This window comes from Ceratotherium simum, chromosome 28, assembly GCF_057802395.1.
Source record: "Ceratotherium simum simum isolate JZ-2026a chromosome 28, ASM5780239v1, whole genome shotgun sequence".
NCBI lineage: Eukaryota > Metazoa > Chordata > Mammalia > Perissodactyla > Rhinocerotidae > Ceratotherium > Ceratotherium simum.
The window spans coordinates 28,006,945-28,026,401 of record NC_141927.1 but is presented as its reverse complement, the minus strand read 5'-3'; the positions used below and the strand labels follow the sequence as shown (position 1 = coordinate 28,026,401).

The 19,457-nt window shown below is 39.7% G+C and overlaps 1 protein-coding gene across 4 annotated transcripts in view; it reads right to left on the bottom strand.

Moving 5' to 3' along the window:
* The window catches only part of RBPMS (RNA binding protein, mRNA processing factor), a 176,334-nt gene that overhangs the window by 64,322 nt on the left and 92,555 nt on the right, over positions 1-19,457 (bottom strand). For all 4 annotated transcript variants that reach the window (XM_087418478.1, XM_087418477.1, XM_004428819.3 and 1 more), the window contains exon 5: positions 6,301-6,451. In XM_087418478.1, coding sequence (XP_087274604.1) covers positions 6,301-6,451 — 151 coding nt within the window. The remainder of the gene's footprint in view (positions 1-6,300; positions 6,452-19,457) is intronic.

Genomic DNA, 19,457 nt, shown 5'->3' with positions numbered 1-19,457 from the left:
TTTTCTTAAGGATAAAGAGCTGGGGCCAGCCTGGTGGTGTAGTGGGTAAGTTCACATGCTCTGCTTTAGTGTTCAGCGTCCCAGGGTTCACAGGTTCGGATCCTGGGCGCTGACCGACGCACCGCTTGTCGAGCCATGCTGTGGCAGCGTCCTATATAAAGCGGAGGAAAATGGGCACGGATGTTAGCCCAGGGCCAGTCTTTCTCAGCAAAAAAGAGGAGGACTGGCAATGGATGTCAGCTCAGGCTAATGTTCCTCAAAAAAAAAAAAAAAAAAAAATTAAAGGATAAAGAGCTAAGTTAAATGATTTTGAAATTCAAAAATCAGATATAGATTCACTTTCATTATACGCATACTAAAAGGTGTGGAAGGAAATACAACAAAATGTTAATGGTGGTTGTCTCTGGGTGGTAGAATTTCATGACTTTTATTTTCTTCCTTATATTTTCCTGGACTGCCTGAAATTTTTTTCCCTCTGAGAAGCATGTAAAATTTTTATCATCAGAAAAAACTGAAGCTATTTGCCTTACAAAATATAAAACACAAAAATCCAAGAAGCTGCTTTGCAGAGTAAAACAGCCCTCAGCAACTTTCTTTCCCTTGCCTCCCTCTGCCCAGCGTGACTAGGGCTTCCTCAGACCCAGTCGCTGTCTTTCTACACAACCTCCCTTGAGGAGAGCAGGTGTGGGATACACAGCAACGGGCACCGGCGGCACTCAGCACATTTTCAGAGCAGGGGTGGGGACTGAACAGATACCCTCAGTCTTTCAAACAGAATAAGCTACGCATGCTGCCCTGGAAAAGGCAGGCACCTTGGCTCTGTTCCATGGGCACAGGGAGCTTCAGACCAGACCCCGGATGGCCCCTATCCCACGGAGGTGAAGGTTAAGAGATTTTGTATTTGCTGAGTGCTGTCCCCGGGAGGGTACCTGCTAGGCACTTTAAAGGTTTTCCTGAACTTCCACAGGATCTCTACAGACACGAGACAGAAAACTCACTTCCAGATAGCTGGGGTCAGTATTGGATAAATGGGAAATTCCAGTGGTGTGGCAGGAAAACAAGGAAGTGGTCTGATTATTCACCAAAGGGTTATGTGCTTAGCAGGTATCCACTTAATAGAGCCTGCTTGTGCTTTTTTGGAGAGATGGGAAGAAGCAAGGGCAGGGGAGAAGAGTGTGTGAGCAGGGAGATTCCTTGCTCTGCTGGTGATTCTCAAAGCTGACTGTGCATCAGAATCACCCAAAGAGCTTTTAAAAATACAGAGCATAAGTCCCAGACCAGAGCCATAGAATCAGAATCCCTGGGAATGGACTACAGTATTCTGAAAATCTGCCAAGTTCTGGAGCCTTCTGATATTTGCTCCATAAAATCTGAAGTTAGAGGGTCTGTCTAATCTGAGTAAAGACTATTAAGTCTTGGCCACCTCCAGCTTTACAGGCACTATTATACTATGGTATGCTGCAAACAGTGTAAACAGATCAAGAGCATTTATTCAATTAAATTCCACATGTATTATGACAAAACTTACCAAATTAGACACTTTAGATATGTGCATTTTATCATATTCCAATCATACCTCAATAACACTGTAAATTTTAAAAGTTCCAAATGAAAAAGAATAAAATAAAATCTGTGGCATCTTAAAAAAAATTCTACATGTATTTCTAGGTGCTAGATGCTGAGTAAACAAAGGCAGAAAAACTATAGGTCTCACAACTGTGATGGACAAAAGCACATAAACATATACACTTTTTTTTTTTTTTTTGCCAAGGAAGATTGGCCCTGAGCTAACATCCCTGCCTATCTTCTGCTATTTTGTATGTGCGATGCTGCCACAGTATGGCTTCATGAGTGTATGTAGGTCCACGCCCAGGATCCGAACCTGTGAATCCCCAGGACTCTGAAGCAGAGTATGCGAACTTAACCACTACGCCACTGGGCCAGCCCCCAACATATACATTCTTACACACACATACTAAAGTCACTGAGTGCTCACTTATGTGGCCCTCTTCTAACTTTTACAAACATCAATTAATTTAATCCTCACAACCCTATGAGTAGATACAATTGTTACTGCTGTTTTATACATGAGAAAACCGAGACACAGAGAGGTTAAGTAACTAGACCAAAGTTACAAAACTAGTAAGTGACAGGCCAGAATTTAAATCCAGGCTCTATCACTTGATGTATTTAGTTTGCTGGGGCTGCCATAACAAAATACCACAGACTGAGTGGCTTAAACAATAGAAACGAATTTTCTCACAGTTCTAGAGGCTAGAAGCCCAAGATCAAGGTGTTGGCAGGTTTGGCTTCTCCTGAGGCCTCTGTCCTTGTCTTGCAGTGCCTTCTCGCTGTGTCCTCACATGGCCTTTCCTCTGTGTGAGCACATCCCTGGTGTCTCCCTCTTCTTAGGACCCACCCTAACAGCCTCATTTTAATTTTCTTAATCAGCTCTTTAAAGACCTTATCTCCAAATATGCTTACATTTGGAGGCACTGGGGGTTTGGACTTCGACATATGAGTTTTAGGGGGACACAATTCAACCCGTAACACCTGATGACTGTGTAACCTCAAGAAAGTTACTAGACCTTTCTAGGCCTCGGTTTCAACTGTAAAATAGTGTTATTGAGAATCAAATGAGATAATTCATGTAAAATGCTTAACAGAGTGTCTGGCACATTCTATCACCTTTTTACAGATGAGGAAAACAAAACTCAGAGAGATGGTGACTTGCCCTGTTTTCATCTCTAAAGTGGAGTTCTTACACTACAGAACACTACTTTCCTGTACAACCAAATGCATAATCTAGGAGAATTTTATATAATTTATAAATTTTCTACATCTCTCACTTCCTGCTTTCTCATAGTATTTTTCTTACTTCATCACATACAAGACAGTGAGAGAAGGAGAAGCTCAAATTAATAAAAACTTAGGGAAGTATACTACTTTTCTGAGACTGTATGTGAATTTCATTTCTTTCTCCTAATTTGCAAAGACAATTGGCTATAGTCACACAGTGATGACACCTCAGATCAATAGCTACTTTTAACTATTAAGAAAGGAGAGCAACTCAATGCTTTTTTAAAAAATTAAGATTGTACTTTACATTTGCCTAGTACTCTACATATATTACACCCATTTAATCTTCAATACAATCTTATGATATTGTTTTATTTAGCCCTCATAACAATCACGTGAAGAAGGCATTATTCCAATTTTACAGCTGAGGGAACAGGAGCACAGCAAGGTTAAATGTTTTTCTTTAAGGTCACAAAGCTTGACAGTAACTGGCAGAACCAGAACTCTCATTGACATCTTCAAGTCCAAGGCCAAAGGTTCACCAGTCCAGACCACCATCTACCTTGGCAAGTCGCAATACCTGGTTTTCTCATTCTTCATGCTTGACACAGACAGAGCAGGTGCTCAGCAAATAAGGCAGTCTGATTTGGGACAATCTAGACTAGGCTGCAAGGAATCTCTTTTACATTCTTTACACGGGCCAAGTTTCCTGACAGCTTGACCACCATCAAGCCCTTGGACTAACAGCTCTTTTAGGACAGCAACCACAGACTCTTTCTTCCCCAGTGTCTAGCACACTGGGTGCTCATTTAAGTTCAACAGATATTTGAGAAATGAGAGTTCAAGTAACTATTTGTTGTATAATGGAATCACAACACATTCTTCCTGTAGTGATGGCAATGGGTACATTTCAGCCACCACCATATAACAACATCAATAACAAGAAGCATTTACAGAAATCCTCTCTCATGGCCCACAATAGAGAAGCCTACAGGGCTTTTCCAATCCCAAAAATCGGTGATTTCATAGCAGTCTACTCCTGACAAGTGTTGAACTGATCGCCTCAAGTATCAATTATGGGCACAACGCAATTGGATTTTCCAGTACAGAACCACCACAGTGTTCTTAGTCCGCAGTTTGCTTCCAGGAAAGCAACAACTCTGCGCTTGTGACAGGGAAGTTCACAATTCCCAGAGGAAAGTGTAATGGATGATAAGGTCGATCTGAGACACAGTGGAACTGCTGTTTGTCAAGGCCTCTGTGTCATAAAAGGGAGTTATATTAAGAGAAATCATGCTAACTTATATTTCCTCAAGAATACAATGCTGTCTGGATTTTTAACTTCAAATTTGTTTTGTCATGAGCAGCCAGGTAAATTTTGACCATGCCATGGAAACTATGTGGCCACTTCTGAGCTGTTCTACACACAGGGAAGGGAGCGGGGCAGAGCTGGCCAGTGCAGTGTTGTAAACTCTCCTGTAACTTCAGAGACTTGTGGACGTCCAGTCTGTTCATCTCTGTTGCTTTTGTGTATCCTGTTGTTAACTGGCGATCACCTCCCTGGCTACCTATTTCACAGAGCTTTTGTAGCAGATTTAAAACAAAATTTGAGCTCTCAGAAAGAAAAGCATTCAATAAAGAATTGAAAGGATAAAGTATCGCCAGTATTACACTTCCTGTCTGAATTAATCTTTTCAAAGTGCTCTGAGATCTGAGGCATGCAAATTCACTAGAAAAGTAACGAGTTACTTTAGGCTATCTTTTCTAAATCAAGGTAACCTACCAACACTCTTTTTTTTTTCTGAGGGAAATTAGCCCTGAGCTAATATCCAATGCCAATCCTCCTCTTTCTGCTCAGGAAGATTGGCCCTGGGCTAACATATGTGCCTATCTTCCTCTATTTTATATGGGACGCCACCACAGCATGGTTTGACAAGCGGGGCGTCGGTGCACCCGTGGAATCCAAACCTGCGAACCCTGGGCCGCCAATGCGGAACGCATGAACTTAACGCTACCCACCGGGCCGGCCCCCCAATATTCTTTTCTGATGCCTTAATCAAGAGAGAAGAAATTTCAGAGAGAAATGTAGAGGCATACAAATGGAGTAATTCTGCAAATAGCCAAATTAAAACATTAATTTACCCACTCATCATCACTGTAATAAATATTTATTAAATATATGCAATATATAAGGCACCGAGCTAGATGCTGTAAGGATATGGAGTTATGTAAGAGATGTTCACATATCCTCCTGGAGTGCAACTACACCATAAGATGAAACTTTTGTTTAGATTTCCTCCCCAAATAAACAAAAGATTCAAGTTTCCCTAGGACATGGAAGAACAAAATAATTTTTTTCTCTATTATGACTTTCTGGCTTCACAGAAAAAGTTTAGAACACACTGGGGGAGAAACTTGTCTTTTATCTATTAGTTTCCACTGACAAGCAGCAGCTTTCTCAAGAGTGACTGAGCTGCAGAATGACTGTAACTTCCATAACAGCCTGATTAAATCTGACATGCACATGACATGGGGGGAGAAAGGAACCCATGTGCCCTTCAATTGCAATAAGAAAAGTTGAAACGTATTGTCAGGGAAAGCAGGAAGATCAAGATCATGTGGTTTGGAAAGAAGATCAAGAATGATAGGACAGAAATATTCCAAATAACAGCAAGTCACTTGGGATTCCTTGAATGCCCTGCCATATTAAATCACATATGGCTATGCAATGAAAGGAAAAGTTAAGGCCTATCTCACGCCTCACTTCTGCTACTGACTGACCTTGAAAAAGAAAATTAAGACAACCTTTTCAAGTTATTCAATCAAAGGCAGCAATTGTAGCCTGGACATTTAAGGGAATAAGCTCATTAGGTAGGGTAAAAGACTTGTTTAGCCATTAGTCAGGGTCCTTACCCAATTAATTTAAAACAGGAAGCCCCAAATTTCCTTAAAACTTTACTAGTATTAGTTTACTAGAACTGGTTGTTCCAATATATAAATTCTTTCTGTGTGTTTACTTCCTCCCTAGATTTATGGCTAAATTGTTCTCAAAAATGGAATGAACTTCTTAATATCTGCTTCTTTCACTTTTAATATTCTATTTTCCCTAAGCCACAGAACTGATGTTCTTCAACAAATGGAGTAAAGTGAATGCTGAGAACCAGCTCTCGTGTCCAAGGATAGGGGAACAAGGAAGGGTTTATATCCAAAGGCAAATATGACATACCCAAAACAAGTCAAGATCACATTAAGGAAATCTACAGCATATCAAACAAAATTTTGTACTTACGGTTCTCATCAAGCTGAACTATCTTTTGGGACAGCCAATCATGAACAAGATTGCTGTATTTGGAAATCAGACAGCATGAATAGACAGCCTCTTCACAGAAATGGAAAATGACACTCAGCCAGCTCTATGTCCCATGGTGTAATCTCACATGCAACACATGAACAACTCTTATTCATTTTTTTTTTTCCAAAATGAAAAGTAGATCAACTTACATGGCTCTCTGGCAATGAACTGAGGTACAGTGTTGGGCAGAGGAGTACTGGGGTTTGGAGTCCCTACTAGTTTGTTCTTGGCCATCTTTGTGTTTGCCTTAGCAAACTCTAGTCGTAGTGTTTGCGGAATTTCAGGATCGAAGCGTATGCCCTTTGGAAATAAAGAACAAATGGAAGATGTTTTCATTTCCTTAGAGTCAAACAGGAATGGTGACAAAATAAACACAACAGTAAACCCTGGCCTATCAGAAAAAAAGGTCAGCTAAAGCTCTCCTTCTCACTACTTACACAGATTACACGAAAACCCATGAACACAAGTCCAGAAAGTCAGGTAGAGTTTGTTTACTTAAAGAATTTAGTTACATAGTTTTTCAACTCTTCCTTTTTTTCTTGGACGAAAAACGTTCAAGTTTTAAATATGAGGCAGCAAATTCCTAGCACAGTCAAAAACTTTAATTAATAGCTACCAATAAGAATGAAAGAATTAGTGTAAAGCCCTGTGCAATACTGGAAATCCTAAGAGGCCTGGGCTTTGACCAGTGCTCTGACACTGACTTAAAAACAATATAATTCTTCAATGCCTTAGTTTCATCACCTGTCATTAGAGGTGGAAAAATTCCCATCCCTTTCTAACTGGGGAGCTTTCATAACAGTGATACACGTACTCTGAGTTACTAAGAAGACAGGAAATAAACAGTTTTAAGATTTCAATATAACTAGTATTTAATTCCAGTTAGCTTATAACTTTACATAAAATATGCACGTCTTGACATGGTAAAGTCCTGATTTTAATTATAGCTGGCTTATTAGCTACATGGATAGAGAGACAACAGGCCAAAGAGAGGATAGTCATTTCAATTGCTCTGGACCCTATTACTGCAGTTCACCTAAAACAAAACATACTCCATAAAATAAATCACAATCACTATAAAATACAAGATTTAGGGCAATATCTAAGGTCTATTTTGAAACCCTTCCACCATTCAAGAATGCCTTCATTAATAAGCATAATGAATGATCTCATATCTATGTCCGATGCCACGGATTCTGGACCCCAACAATAGTATCAAAAAGATATCCCAGTATAGTACATAAATATGCATCTAAAACAGACTCAGGTCCCACACTTGTCTGTACGGTGTGTTCTGGAAAGGAAGTGGAGTTCTGAAAATGAGTATCCTAAAAACACGGGTATTCCATTTAGTGCACATGTGGGCCTGTGAGCCCCCAAGTCCCCCTTCTTCTTCTTAATTAGCTTGAACAAAAGTAAGAACAATTTCCACATGAAATTAGTAAGAATCTCTGACTCTGTAGACCAGGATGAACAACTCTGAACATCACGGGCTCAGCTTCAAAGATGGGAGGAAGGGCCTGTGACTGGATGGTAATGGTAATAAGAGAAATAAGGGGAGTTCTAAAAAGGGAAGGTAAGAGAGGTCCTCAGGGAGGTACAACAAAAGCCACAGAGCCCTGACCCACAGATGTCCTGGAGTGGCTGGAGTTTCTTGGTGAACCTGATTTATCCATTCTCTAGAAGAAACCAAGTAAAGGTGGCAAATGGGGATGGGTGGGAAGAAAAGGAATCCACTTGTGCAGCCCTCACCAACAACAAAAAGTGAAAAGGGGGTGCCAGTTATATGAAATGTAAAAAGAAATTCTTTCTTTAACTGGTCTCAGTTTTTGTTTTATTTTGCTTTAATTTGGGAAACCTCAGTATTATCTTGCCAAAAATGTATATATGGAAAAAGAACAAAGCAACATTCTTTTTTTTTTTTTTTTATTTTTCCCCCAAAGCCCCAGTAGATAGTTGTATGTCATAGCTGCACATTCTTCTAGTTGCTGTATGTGGGACGCGGCCTCAGCATGGCCAGAGAAGCGGTGCGTTGGTGCGCGCCCAGGATCCGAACCCCGGCCGCCAGCAGCGGAGCCCGTGCACTTAACCGCTAAGCCACAGGGCCGGCCCCAAAGCAACATTCTAAAGCAGTGTTTGCTTCCATCCGCTTCCATTCGACTTAAGAGCATTTCACTCTATTAAAGCTAATACCACAACAGAATAAGTATTTCCAAATACAGACCTAAAGAGTTGTGGTCTTTGCTGAAAGACAAGTGCAGTCCCTGGAATGTCATCTAAAGGTACGCTGTGGAGTGACGTGTGTATTCAGCCACACATAGTAACAACTTGCCATCAATTTCAGGGTGTCCTCCCTGGCACTAAACCCCACCAACCTTCCCGTGAAGAAGCAACTTTCCTAAACCTGAGCCCACATCAACGTGAGCACCGAGGCCTAGGCTGTCGTAACACAAGAAGAGCACCCTGAGACCTGTCAGGAGTCTTCTGGAGTCTCCAGCCTCAGACAATGAGGCTGCATATCTGACTTCCACACCTCAGCTCCTTCACTGGTGTTCTTGAGTCCACCAAGGCTCCACACAACTCACTTTCCTCTTACACAACCTGGGCTGGTGGCTCATGTCCTAAAACATGCTGAACTGAGTCTCTCCCACTCCTCCTCACCCCCTCCCTCCCCATGTGAGCTAAAATAACACCACCATCATGTTATGTTCCAAATCAAAGTTCCAGCTCCTTATTAAAAAAAAAAAAAAACTCAGAAGTTAAAATGACCTAATTTGTTTGGCAGCTTATTCAGAGGCCGGAGGCTCAGAATACAAGCCACATTCTTCTAACATCTTGAGCAGCAACACCATATTTGGTAATCAATATCCTGCTCAGCTCAGTTTCTATCCAGAGGGATCAGCCAAGCCAAAAACATTTTAAATGTTAAAGGCTGATGAAGAGGAGGCAGAGGGGGGCAGGGTAGGGAGAGCAGGGAAGTGAAGAGAGTGAAAAGAGAAAGATGAAAAAGAGGAAGATAGATAAGAAGGAGGAGACATGAAAAAAAAAATACCTTGTGCTTTTAATTAAAGCCTAATAAGATTATTCTCTGGCCAGAGTGACTTCACATTAAATGCTGTCAGGATAAGATTACTGCCAAGTTGAAGGGGGAATCTGTGCCTTTCAAAGTCAACTTTTTCCTCTCTTGCCTATAATCCACCAAAACTCTTCTTATAATGAACAGAAACCTTTCTCTTACAATTGTAAATGGTATCTTATTTACATGGTGACCAGAAAGGACGTTTCTGGATATCGGTATGATACCAATTTGAGAATAAACAGTTACTCAGAAGCAACTCAATCTGACTGGCTACAGGGACAGCCAAAAGTCTCTTCAAGATGGCCTACAACATTCTGACCAAATCAACACAGGTTCACTATGATCTACAAAGGCTGAATTCCCTACCCAGGGCAAGACACTGCTGACAAATAATGGATCCTTAGTAGTCTAGTATACTTAAGAGTAAACCAGGGCAGTTTCAAATCCATATGCTTATGCGTGACAGACTGCACATTTGTGTTCTCCCAAAATTCATATGTTGAAGCCCTAACCCCCAATGTAATGGTATTTGGAAGTGCATCTTTGGGAGGTAATTAAGGTTTAGATGAGATTCTGAGGGTGGGGCCCTTATGATGGGATTAGTGCCCTTAGAAAAAGAGGAAGAGACATCAGAGATCTCTCTCCATGAGCACACACTAAGGAAAGGCCACATAGGCACAGAGGGAGAAGGCGTTGTCTGCAAACCAGGAAGAGGCTTCTCATCAGATACTAAATCTGCTGGCAACTTAATCTTGGATTTTCTAGCCTCCAGAACTCAGAGAATTAAATGTTTGTTGTTTAAGCCATCCAGTCTATGGTATTTCATTATGGCAGCCCAAGCTGACTAGGAAACCACGCTAATACAGTTTTCTTTCCTGGGCCATAGTTCCTAAAATACCCGACAGCGTTCTTTCTGAACCTTCTGCAGCTTCACCAAGTATATCTCCCCTTCTCCACCAGCCCCATCCCCAACCCCACCTTTCTCCTCACTGAAGGTGACTCAACCTATAGGACTAGTTTTATTCAACTGATATATGTGCCTGGTATTGTGATCACTATTAAGTCCTAATAATTTGATCGTAAAAGCTACAGAGAGCAATTAGAGACTCCGAAGGAAAATTCAAACTCTGCATTTACATAACGTAATGCTCTAAACTCAAAGTCAGTTACCGCATTCAGGACTCTATTTAGGGAATTTTTAAAAATATTTTCCCCCCTTTCTCTTAAATATAAATAAAGCTTAAGAACTATTTGTAAATAAAGGTTAAAAAGAGAATTTTCTGAATTGTGGGCTTACACTCCCCAATGCAAATTTATGTTTCATATTTAAAATTGAATTAAGATTCTAAGCAAGTTAGAGAGCTTAAAAATGCCACTTTATTGGGGCTGGCCGGGTGGCGCAAGCAGTTAAGTGCATGCACTCCGCTGCGGCGGCCTGGGGTTCGCCTGTTCGGATCCCGGGTGCGCACAGACACACCACTTGGCAAGCCATGCTGTGGCGGCGTCCCATATAAAGTGGAGGAAGATGGGCATGGATGTTAGCCCAGGGCCAGTCTTCCTCGGCAAAAAAAGAGGAAGATTGGCAGATGTTAGCACAGGGCTGATCTCCTCACACACACACACACAAAAGTCACTTTATTGTTCTACAAACTATATGAAAGCCTGGAGACCTAAAAGGATAAGAAAAGAGCTAGAATAAAATAAAACACAAGGACATGGGCAAGGTGAAAGGAAATTACCAAATCCTGAAGGCCCAAGCCTCCAGGAATCCAGAGAGTCACTGTAAATGAACTGTGGCTCTTTCAGTGACTTTCTGGAAGACAAAATGGAGACTCCATTAATTAAATATGCCACAAAGCCCAGATCCTAAGTAGCTCTCCTATTTCTCTGGCTGTTGTGATTCTGGCTTCTTGTGCACATTGGCTGGTGTGGCAATGATTTACTGCCTGCAAATCACAGGTCTGGGCTCATACAAGGAGACTGGATTATTCTGAACATAAAGGTACAACATCACTCCAGCTCCTCAGAAGTGTGCTGGTATTGGATTAATGTTATCCCACATGAGTGGGGATAAATAATAGTTAGGAGTTTATTTACTGAATAATGGAAAAAAAGAAAGAGGAGAGGGCTTCTAGAATGGTTAAAATATCCCCAGAGGCCTACTCTCATATGTAATGTGTAGTCCTTGATTGAACAAACCAGATATAAGACCTTTTGTGGGAAAATAGAGAAAGCTGAATGTAGAATAGGTATTAGGCAATATTTGAGAACTGTCAATTTTATTATTTATTAGGTGTGAGAATGATATTATGGTAACATAGGAAAATGTCTTTAGTTTTTAGTATTGAAATACAAAGACTATATAATGACAAAATGTCATGATATAACATCATTTATTTACTTTAAAATACTTAGGGAAAAAATGAAGCAAATGAGGCAAAATTTTAAGTTGGTAAATTGTGATGACAGGTTAACAGATATTCATTTCTACACTCTCTACCTTTTGATGCGCTTGAAGTTTCATAATAAAAACTAAAAAACAAAAATTTAACCAAGCATATAATCTTTGTTATGTGCCAGAGACACAAGAATCAATGAAATGAAGTCCTTGCCTTGAGCCCAGAGCTCACACTCTAGGGGGGAGCTGTCAGGTAAACTAATGGGGAGATAAACAGATAAACAGTGTTTAGGGCACCATGAGAAACACAGCCAAGGCAGAAAGTGACTGGCGAAGAGGGAAGGCATCAGAGAGGAGGTGATGGAAGAGCCGAAATTTACCAGATGACAGTCCAGGAAAGGGCTCAGCAAAGCTGTGTGACAGGATGGAGGGGAAGAGAACGCATACGTGGGGAATGTGGGTAAATGACTGCAGAAGCAGGCCGGGGTGAGGTCACAGGGCTTTTTATGCCATGAGTGAGGACTCTGGAGTATGTGCATAGCTGAGCTGTTACAATCTTTTAACCTGGGGAAATAATATGATCAGATTTATTTAGCAGAACTGTGATCCTCAAGTATTAGTGTGCATCAGAATCATCTGGGGGACTTCCTAAACACAGAGTGCTAGTACCACCTCCAGAGTTTCTGATTCAGTAGGTCTGGGATGGGATCTGAGAATCTGCATTTCTAACAAGTTTCCAAGCTGATGCTGATAATGCTCGTGTAGGGACCACATTTGAGAATCACGGTAGTAGAGGATAACTCCAATGGTGCAAGGGCAGCTGAACTTAAAGGAGAGACCAGAACGGACCAGACACAAAGCACTTAGGGCAGCCCTGGAAAGAGAAGTCAGTTGAGATGGCTGCTCTGCTGATCCTTCTTCTCTGGGAAGGGCACCCAGAGGCCAATGTCTGGGTTCTGTGCCCTTACTCCCTGAACAACAGCTGACTATTTAAGGGACACATGCTGCCCAAAGTGTCCAAACATGTTTTTTCTTCTGAGGATTTCAACCTTGAGTATAGAGATACAGAAAATGGAGGTGGTTGGAGCTAAGTCACCTTAATAGTCTCCCGAACTCCTGTCACTGAGGTCTTCAGAGCTGTCCCGATACCTAATGGAGTCTTGTTTATTTGGTACATCCTTTTTTTTTTTTTTTTTTTTTTCAGTTTCCTGACTTCATAAACAGAAGATATTTAATATAAGTAAAATAGTTCCTAATAATTAGCATCATCAACATAAACATCATTGGCTATTCTCTGATATAATTACAGTACTCAGCTCTTTTTTTTTTTATTTTTTTTATTTTTTTAATTTTTTGTTTATTGCAGTAACATTGGTTTATAACATTGTAAAAATTTCAGGTGTACATCATTGTACTTCTATTTCTGCATAGATTACATCTTGGTACATCCTTAACACCTGTGAGCTACCAGCTATCCAGTATCCTTACAAACGGTTCTACCATTAAAGTCAGTCAGCTTATCAGTCCTTGACAACTAGTTTCAGAGACAATGGAAGCATTCATTTAGAGAAAGAAATGGTAAAGAATGAGGCAAAGCTATGTATATTTACTGAGAAAGATGTCCACGGCAATATTAGGTTAAAAAAAAGGATACTCAACAACGTTTAGTAGTCTGGGAGGAAGGGAAGAGGAGACTCTGTACCAGTACTTGCATGTGAACACAGTCTACCTGTGTAAGTCCAGGAATGTTTATAATGTGACAACCAACTTGTTAACAGTGGTAACTTTGGTGGTGATGGGAGTGGGTGAGAAAGATTTCTATTCTGCATAATTTTGTATTGTTTGAATTCATTACAAATATGTATAATTTACAAAGTTATAATTTATAAAATCTGATACAGATTAAAAGAAAAGAAGAGGGAGAGAGCCGGAACAAAGGATCTCCTATGGAGTGCTAACAGAGCCAGAGCAGAACCAACAGTAGTAGACATTTTGGCACACAGCACTCAACCAGCCATGGTGGTGTTTTCTGTTTAGTTTTTAAAAAATACTTTATTTTGTATAAAAGTTTGCAAACATAGTAGAAAGAATTCCTGTATACCATGTGCCCAGATTTCCCACACACACTTTTTTCCCTTCCCTGAACTGTTTAATAAGTTGAAAGCATGATGCCCCTTTACAGTATGATTTCCTAAAAACAAGGACATCTCTGTTTTCCTGATCCAGGATCTAATCCAAAATCATACACAGAATTTAGCTGTCATCTCTTTAGTCTCTTGGAATATTTTCCTCAGTTCTTGTCTTTCATGACCTTGACATTTTTGAAGAGTACAGGCTATTTACTTTGTAGAATGTCCCTCAATTTGGGTTTATCTGATCTGCTTCTTGATTAGATTCAGGTTATGCATTTTTGGCAGGAATATCACAGAAGAGATGTGTGTCATTCTCAGTGCATCCGATCAGGAGGTACATGATATCATTTTTGTCCCATTACTAGTGATAATACCTTTGATCACCTGCCAAGTTTCTCCACTGAAAGGTTACTATTTTTTCCCCTTTTTAACTAATAAGCATCTCATAAGGAGATACTTTGAGACTATATAAATATTCTGTTTCTCACCAAACCTTCACCCACTAGTTTCAACATCTATTGATGATTCTTAACTGAAGCAATCATTTCTACTGTGGTTGCCAAAAGGTGATCTGCAATTCTCATCATTCCTTCTGTCTTTATTACTTTTCTACTCTAAGGAAAAGCCTACCCTTCTGCCTTGTTTTTTACTTATTCATTAATTCATTCACTCATACACCAGTACTGATTCATAGCTTATTTTATTCTATGATTTATAATTTATTACTATCACTTATCTTGGTGCTTAAATTGTCCCAGATTTGTATGTACACACACACACACACACATGCTTTCACATCCATATCTATTTCTCTACATCTATTTAGATATATTAAAAACATAAATTTGTACTGACAGCTCCAATTCCAATCCAACACCACTGGGTTAATTCTAGCCTTCCCTTTCCATATTCATAACTCCTCTGAATCCTAGCTCTCATTATCCACTATACACTTACATATTTGCTCAGTAAAAGAATGCACAACAAGTAGTTTCAGAACTGCTAAATATCAACATAAAAAACAAATCTACTAACTACTGGCCAATATTTATTTACAGTTCTTCTTGTGTTTAGCCTACAAGTATATAGCCAATATATATATTCAAGAATTATTCAGGTTAGTTCTCCCCATTCCCCCACCTTCAATGTGGTTGTATTATTCATGTGAAATATATTTAGATTCATTTGTTTCAGCTTGGGGTCTCTCTGCATCCTTGCTCTCTTCACTTTATCTCTGTCTATGTATTCATAGCAGGTAAAAACTGTTTCACCATTTAAAAACTTAAAGTTGATTCGTCAACCCACTCATCTTTCTGTTTACCATATAAGAGTAATTTTACGTACGTTGACTAAAAAGCTGAGGACCCATCATTTTAACACACTCCGCCCCACCTGCTGTGATTTCTTGGTACTGAACCGGTAGAAGCAAGCTTCTAAGTAACCAAAGGTTTTTAATGTTCTTTATTGTAGTTGATTTTTAATTTAATTTTCCATTTCTAATTGAAATATTTACAAAGAGGAGTAGGGGTAAAGATAACTGGAGCTAAAATTGCTGGAATAAACACTGCTATAAAGGTCAGTTAAATTCACGGCCTGAACGTAGGGGAGGGGAGCGTTCTCAAGGCTGAATTGTGTTCGATGCCTGGCTTCTCCTGGTGAGTCCTGGGCAGAAAGCCTTTACAAAGTCCCAATGTGGACAAATTCAAATGTTTAAGAATACTATTCCATTTGGGTGAACCATATGAACCTCTACTGGAAAGTAACAGACTGCCCCTACCACTCATTCCAGTGTCGGTGGACTCAGCTCTCCTCTTAGAGACAGGCACAGGTTACCCGTTTTTTCTAGAACAAAGGTCATTTCCTATCAGAATCTCCTGGCGTTTCACACACATGCCATTCTGATCCAGTAATCCAGTGGATCTGAGGGATACATACTGAACCAGATGAAAACTTTTTTTTGTAGAATAAAAATAGTAAAGTAGCAGCAATTTCATAAGATTCAACTTAATATGCTGAAAGAGTTTCCTGGTTGATTCTAATCAGCTTCTTACTGCCCCTTTCTCCACACCCAACTCCAAATGAAAACCCACTTCTGCTTTAAGGAATGTGGGGCATCCAGAAAACCCTGCCTAGCCAGGTGTCTATGCTGAACAAGAGAAATAAACGCTCTTTAAGTTACAGGTTTTAACCAATTCACTCTGACATTCTAAAACAGAATGAGAATAGTCTGTCACCAGAAACTATGTATATAGTACATTAAAATCTCAGTGTATGAAAATCCACTTTGTAATAATCTGCTCAGTCCTTCCCTAGCCTTGGGAAACTTCTAACCTTTACAGATGAGGTCAATAAAATCCCCATTTTGTGTCCAGGAAATAATAAGGAATCTGAGGAAAGGAGCTCAAGTCAAGGTCAAACTTACTTAGTACTGATCCCTCCCTGACCTTGTAATCTAGTCACAGTACCTGGATCTTGCTTTATATCTCCCTGCTACACACCACCCTCCTTATCTTGGTTTCTGGTACTAAACTCCAGACCCTCTGAGGGCTGGAGTTCTGATATGCCTCTTCAGGTTTCCCTAAGCAGAGCCCCCAGTAAATCTCCAGGGCTGCTACCTAACCTACTGCTAGAACCTCCAAGATCAGAGCTCCACCAGGGGGTAGCTGATCTACCTGGTGCACTGCTGGCCTTTCTTATCACTGATTGATCCTGAGCTATGATAACTTCTTATGTTTTTAGTTCTCTTTTTGAAGGTAGTGATTATTATCCTACAAGGCAGAAGAAACCAGATAGTACAGTGGGATTGGGGGGTGGGGTGGTAAAGTGATTTCCTTCTAAATTATCAGAATTATCAAGCATTAAACAGAAAAGTTGAACCAACACTGCTAATTTCTGTTAACGGTACATAAAACAATATCCATGGGGAAGGAAGAACTAATTCAATTCTCAGGAGTAACCAAAGAGAATAGCATACTCTGCTGATGGCGTGGGGGTTTTGTAAAGCATTTATATTCTAATTCATTGAGATCATGACTTGATTGAGCTTTAGTAAACAACTACCTGATTTCTCTGCAACCAAGAAACCAAGAAGGCCTCTTCCATAACCACGTTACTGCTCCAACACCAGTTCCCTCCACTACAGTTGACTAGAACAAGGTAATAAATAATAAATAGAACAAGCTAATAAACTAAATAATAAATAAATAAGAGAATGATTCTTATTATCTATTCTCGTATATGTTGTACTCCAAAGCTTTCCAGTCCTAACAGTATGTGGGGGAAGAAATGGGCAAGAGATTCAGGGGTTGGAGGTAGCTTAATTATACTATACTACATTCAAAAGATTTTTCATTCAACCACAAAAATCTATTTGAGTCCTCTTGCTAAGTGATGAAACGAAGTCTATTTTATTTATGACTTAAGTTTCTATTTAATTTATTTAATGTTGATTTAACTGAAAATTCAATGTTCTTATTTAAAAAGTTGCTGAAATAGCATATGCTATTATAGACATTTTTAATAATAGCTTTATGAAATATAATTCACATACCATAAAATTCACTCTTTTGTGTACAATTCAATGATGTTTAGCATAATCAGAGAGTTCTGCAACTATCACCACTATACAGCTTTAGAACATTTTTATCACCTCAGAAAGACACTGTGTACCCATTAGCAGTCATCCTTATTCTTCCCCCCCTTTCTTCTCTTCCCTCACCCCTCCAACCACTAATTTACTTTCAGTGTCTGTGAATGTGCCTATTTATTCTGGATACTTCATATAAATGGCATCATACAATACTTGGTCTCTTGTGACTGGCTTCTTTTACCCAGAATCATGCTGGGTAATCCATGCTGTAGCATGTAGCAGAACTTCATAGTTGTTTATTGCTGAATAATATTCCATTGTACAAATATAGCACATTTTGTTTATCCTTTCATCAGTTGATGGACATTGGGTTGTTTCCACTTTTTTGGTTGCTGTGAACACTTGTGTACAAGTTTTTGTGTGGACATATGTTTTCAGTTCTCTAGGAGTGGAACTGCTGGATCATATGTTACCTTTTTTGAAGAACTGTGAAACTGTTTTCCAAAGTGGCTATATCATTTCCATCCCACCACCAATGTATGAGGATCCCAATTCTTTCACATCCTCACCAACACTTGTTATTGCCTGTCTTTTTCATTTTAGCCATCATAGTAGGTGTAAAGTGGTCTCTCATTGTGGTTTGGATTTGCATTTCTCTATGCTATTATTTGGTTACAAGGAAAGGAAATAACCTGGGGACCACAAATCTTTCAACATATAAAAAGGAATGAAGTAGAAATAACTAACTTTTACCTTATACAAGTTAAAAACAAGTGAGAAATATAAAGCGTTTTCTGAAAATTATTGCTAGACATGTCATTCCCATCAGAAACTAGGAGGTATCCAGAGATATTCGGAGGTCCCAGCGGACCAAAATATATTTTTGATTTTCTGAATACTGTCAGCTCTCTTCTACAGGCAGCATAAAACCTTCAGATTAGAAACAGTCTCCAGGCAAGATATATGCCAAAGTTTCCCTAGGAGTCTGAAAACAACTGCTAGATTCAGTTGGAGCCTTAAAATGACTCAATGACAGGTCAAACAGAAACACCCATCTGGGTAATCTAACCGTTACAGTGGAGTGGATGGGGCTCATCCAGAGGCAACAGTGTGAAGGGAAGTTAAAGGAAGAGCTGCATGTTATACATATAAATAGAAAAGATGACTGGAGAAAAGGAAATGGGAAAAAAATCAATGCCACAATTTCAAAAATTTCTCCCAACTCAATACTATTTCTGAAAATGAATGAGCAGAAATTTTCTACCATTTATAAAATGTCATTGTATCCCAAGTGAAAACTTGTGATGCCCAAACATTTCTTAAAAAACAAAACTATCTGTAAGTAAAGATCACAGAAGCGGGGAGCTAACAGAGAACTGGGTCAGATTCTCTGATGCTAAGTAGTAGAGGGTTATCTACATAAAGCCTGAAATTCACAGAATTTTAGTACTGAAATTTTGGGGGGACCTCCTAACCTAGTAGTTTTCAACCATGGGTAGTGCTCCTCACTGCCCCTACCTCCTACTCCACATACTCCTTTGGGATACTTGGAAATGTGTGAGGGTGTTTTTGAGCTTTTACATGACTGAAGACCATTCTGGCATTCAGTGGGCAGGAGGCAAGGCTGTTAAAGTCCTACAATGAGCAGGTCAGTTCCATACAATATAAGAACTGGCTCATCCAAAATGCCAATAACCTCCAACATAGAAGAAGAAATTAAGATTCAGAAAAGTAATCTGCTTAAACTTCCAGCCAACTATTGGTAGAATCCAGATGAGAATTCAATTTTCTGACTCCTGTGATTGTGTGCATCTGTGTGTACATTACCGTTCTGTGAAGTCCCTTATTTTACAAAGACTACATTATTTTCAGATAATAATGGAAGTTGTTGTTCGGTTTCCACTGTGCTGAAATTTAGGTAGACGTGGGTTCCAACAGGGAATGAACAACTGAGAAGAAGAATTCGTCAGATGTAAACCATATTTCATACTTTTCCTAAATAAGGGCATTGCTTGCAGAATCATCAGGACTGTTAATACAACAGCCTGTGCTGCTGGGTCATTGCCCATTGAGAAACTATCAGACCAATTACGCCTTGTTCTTTTTCT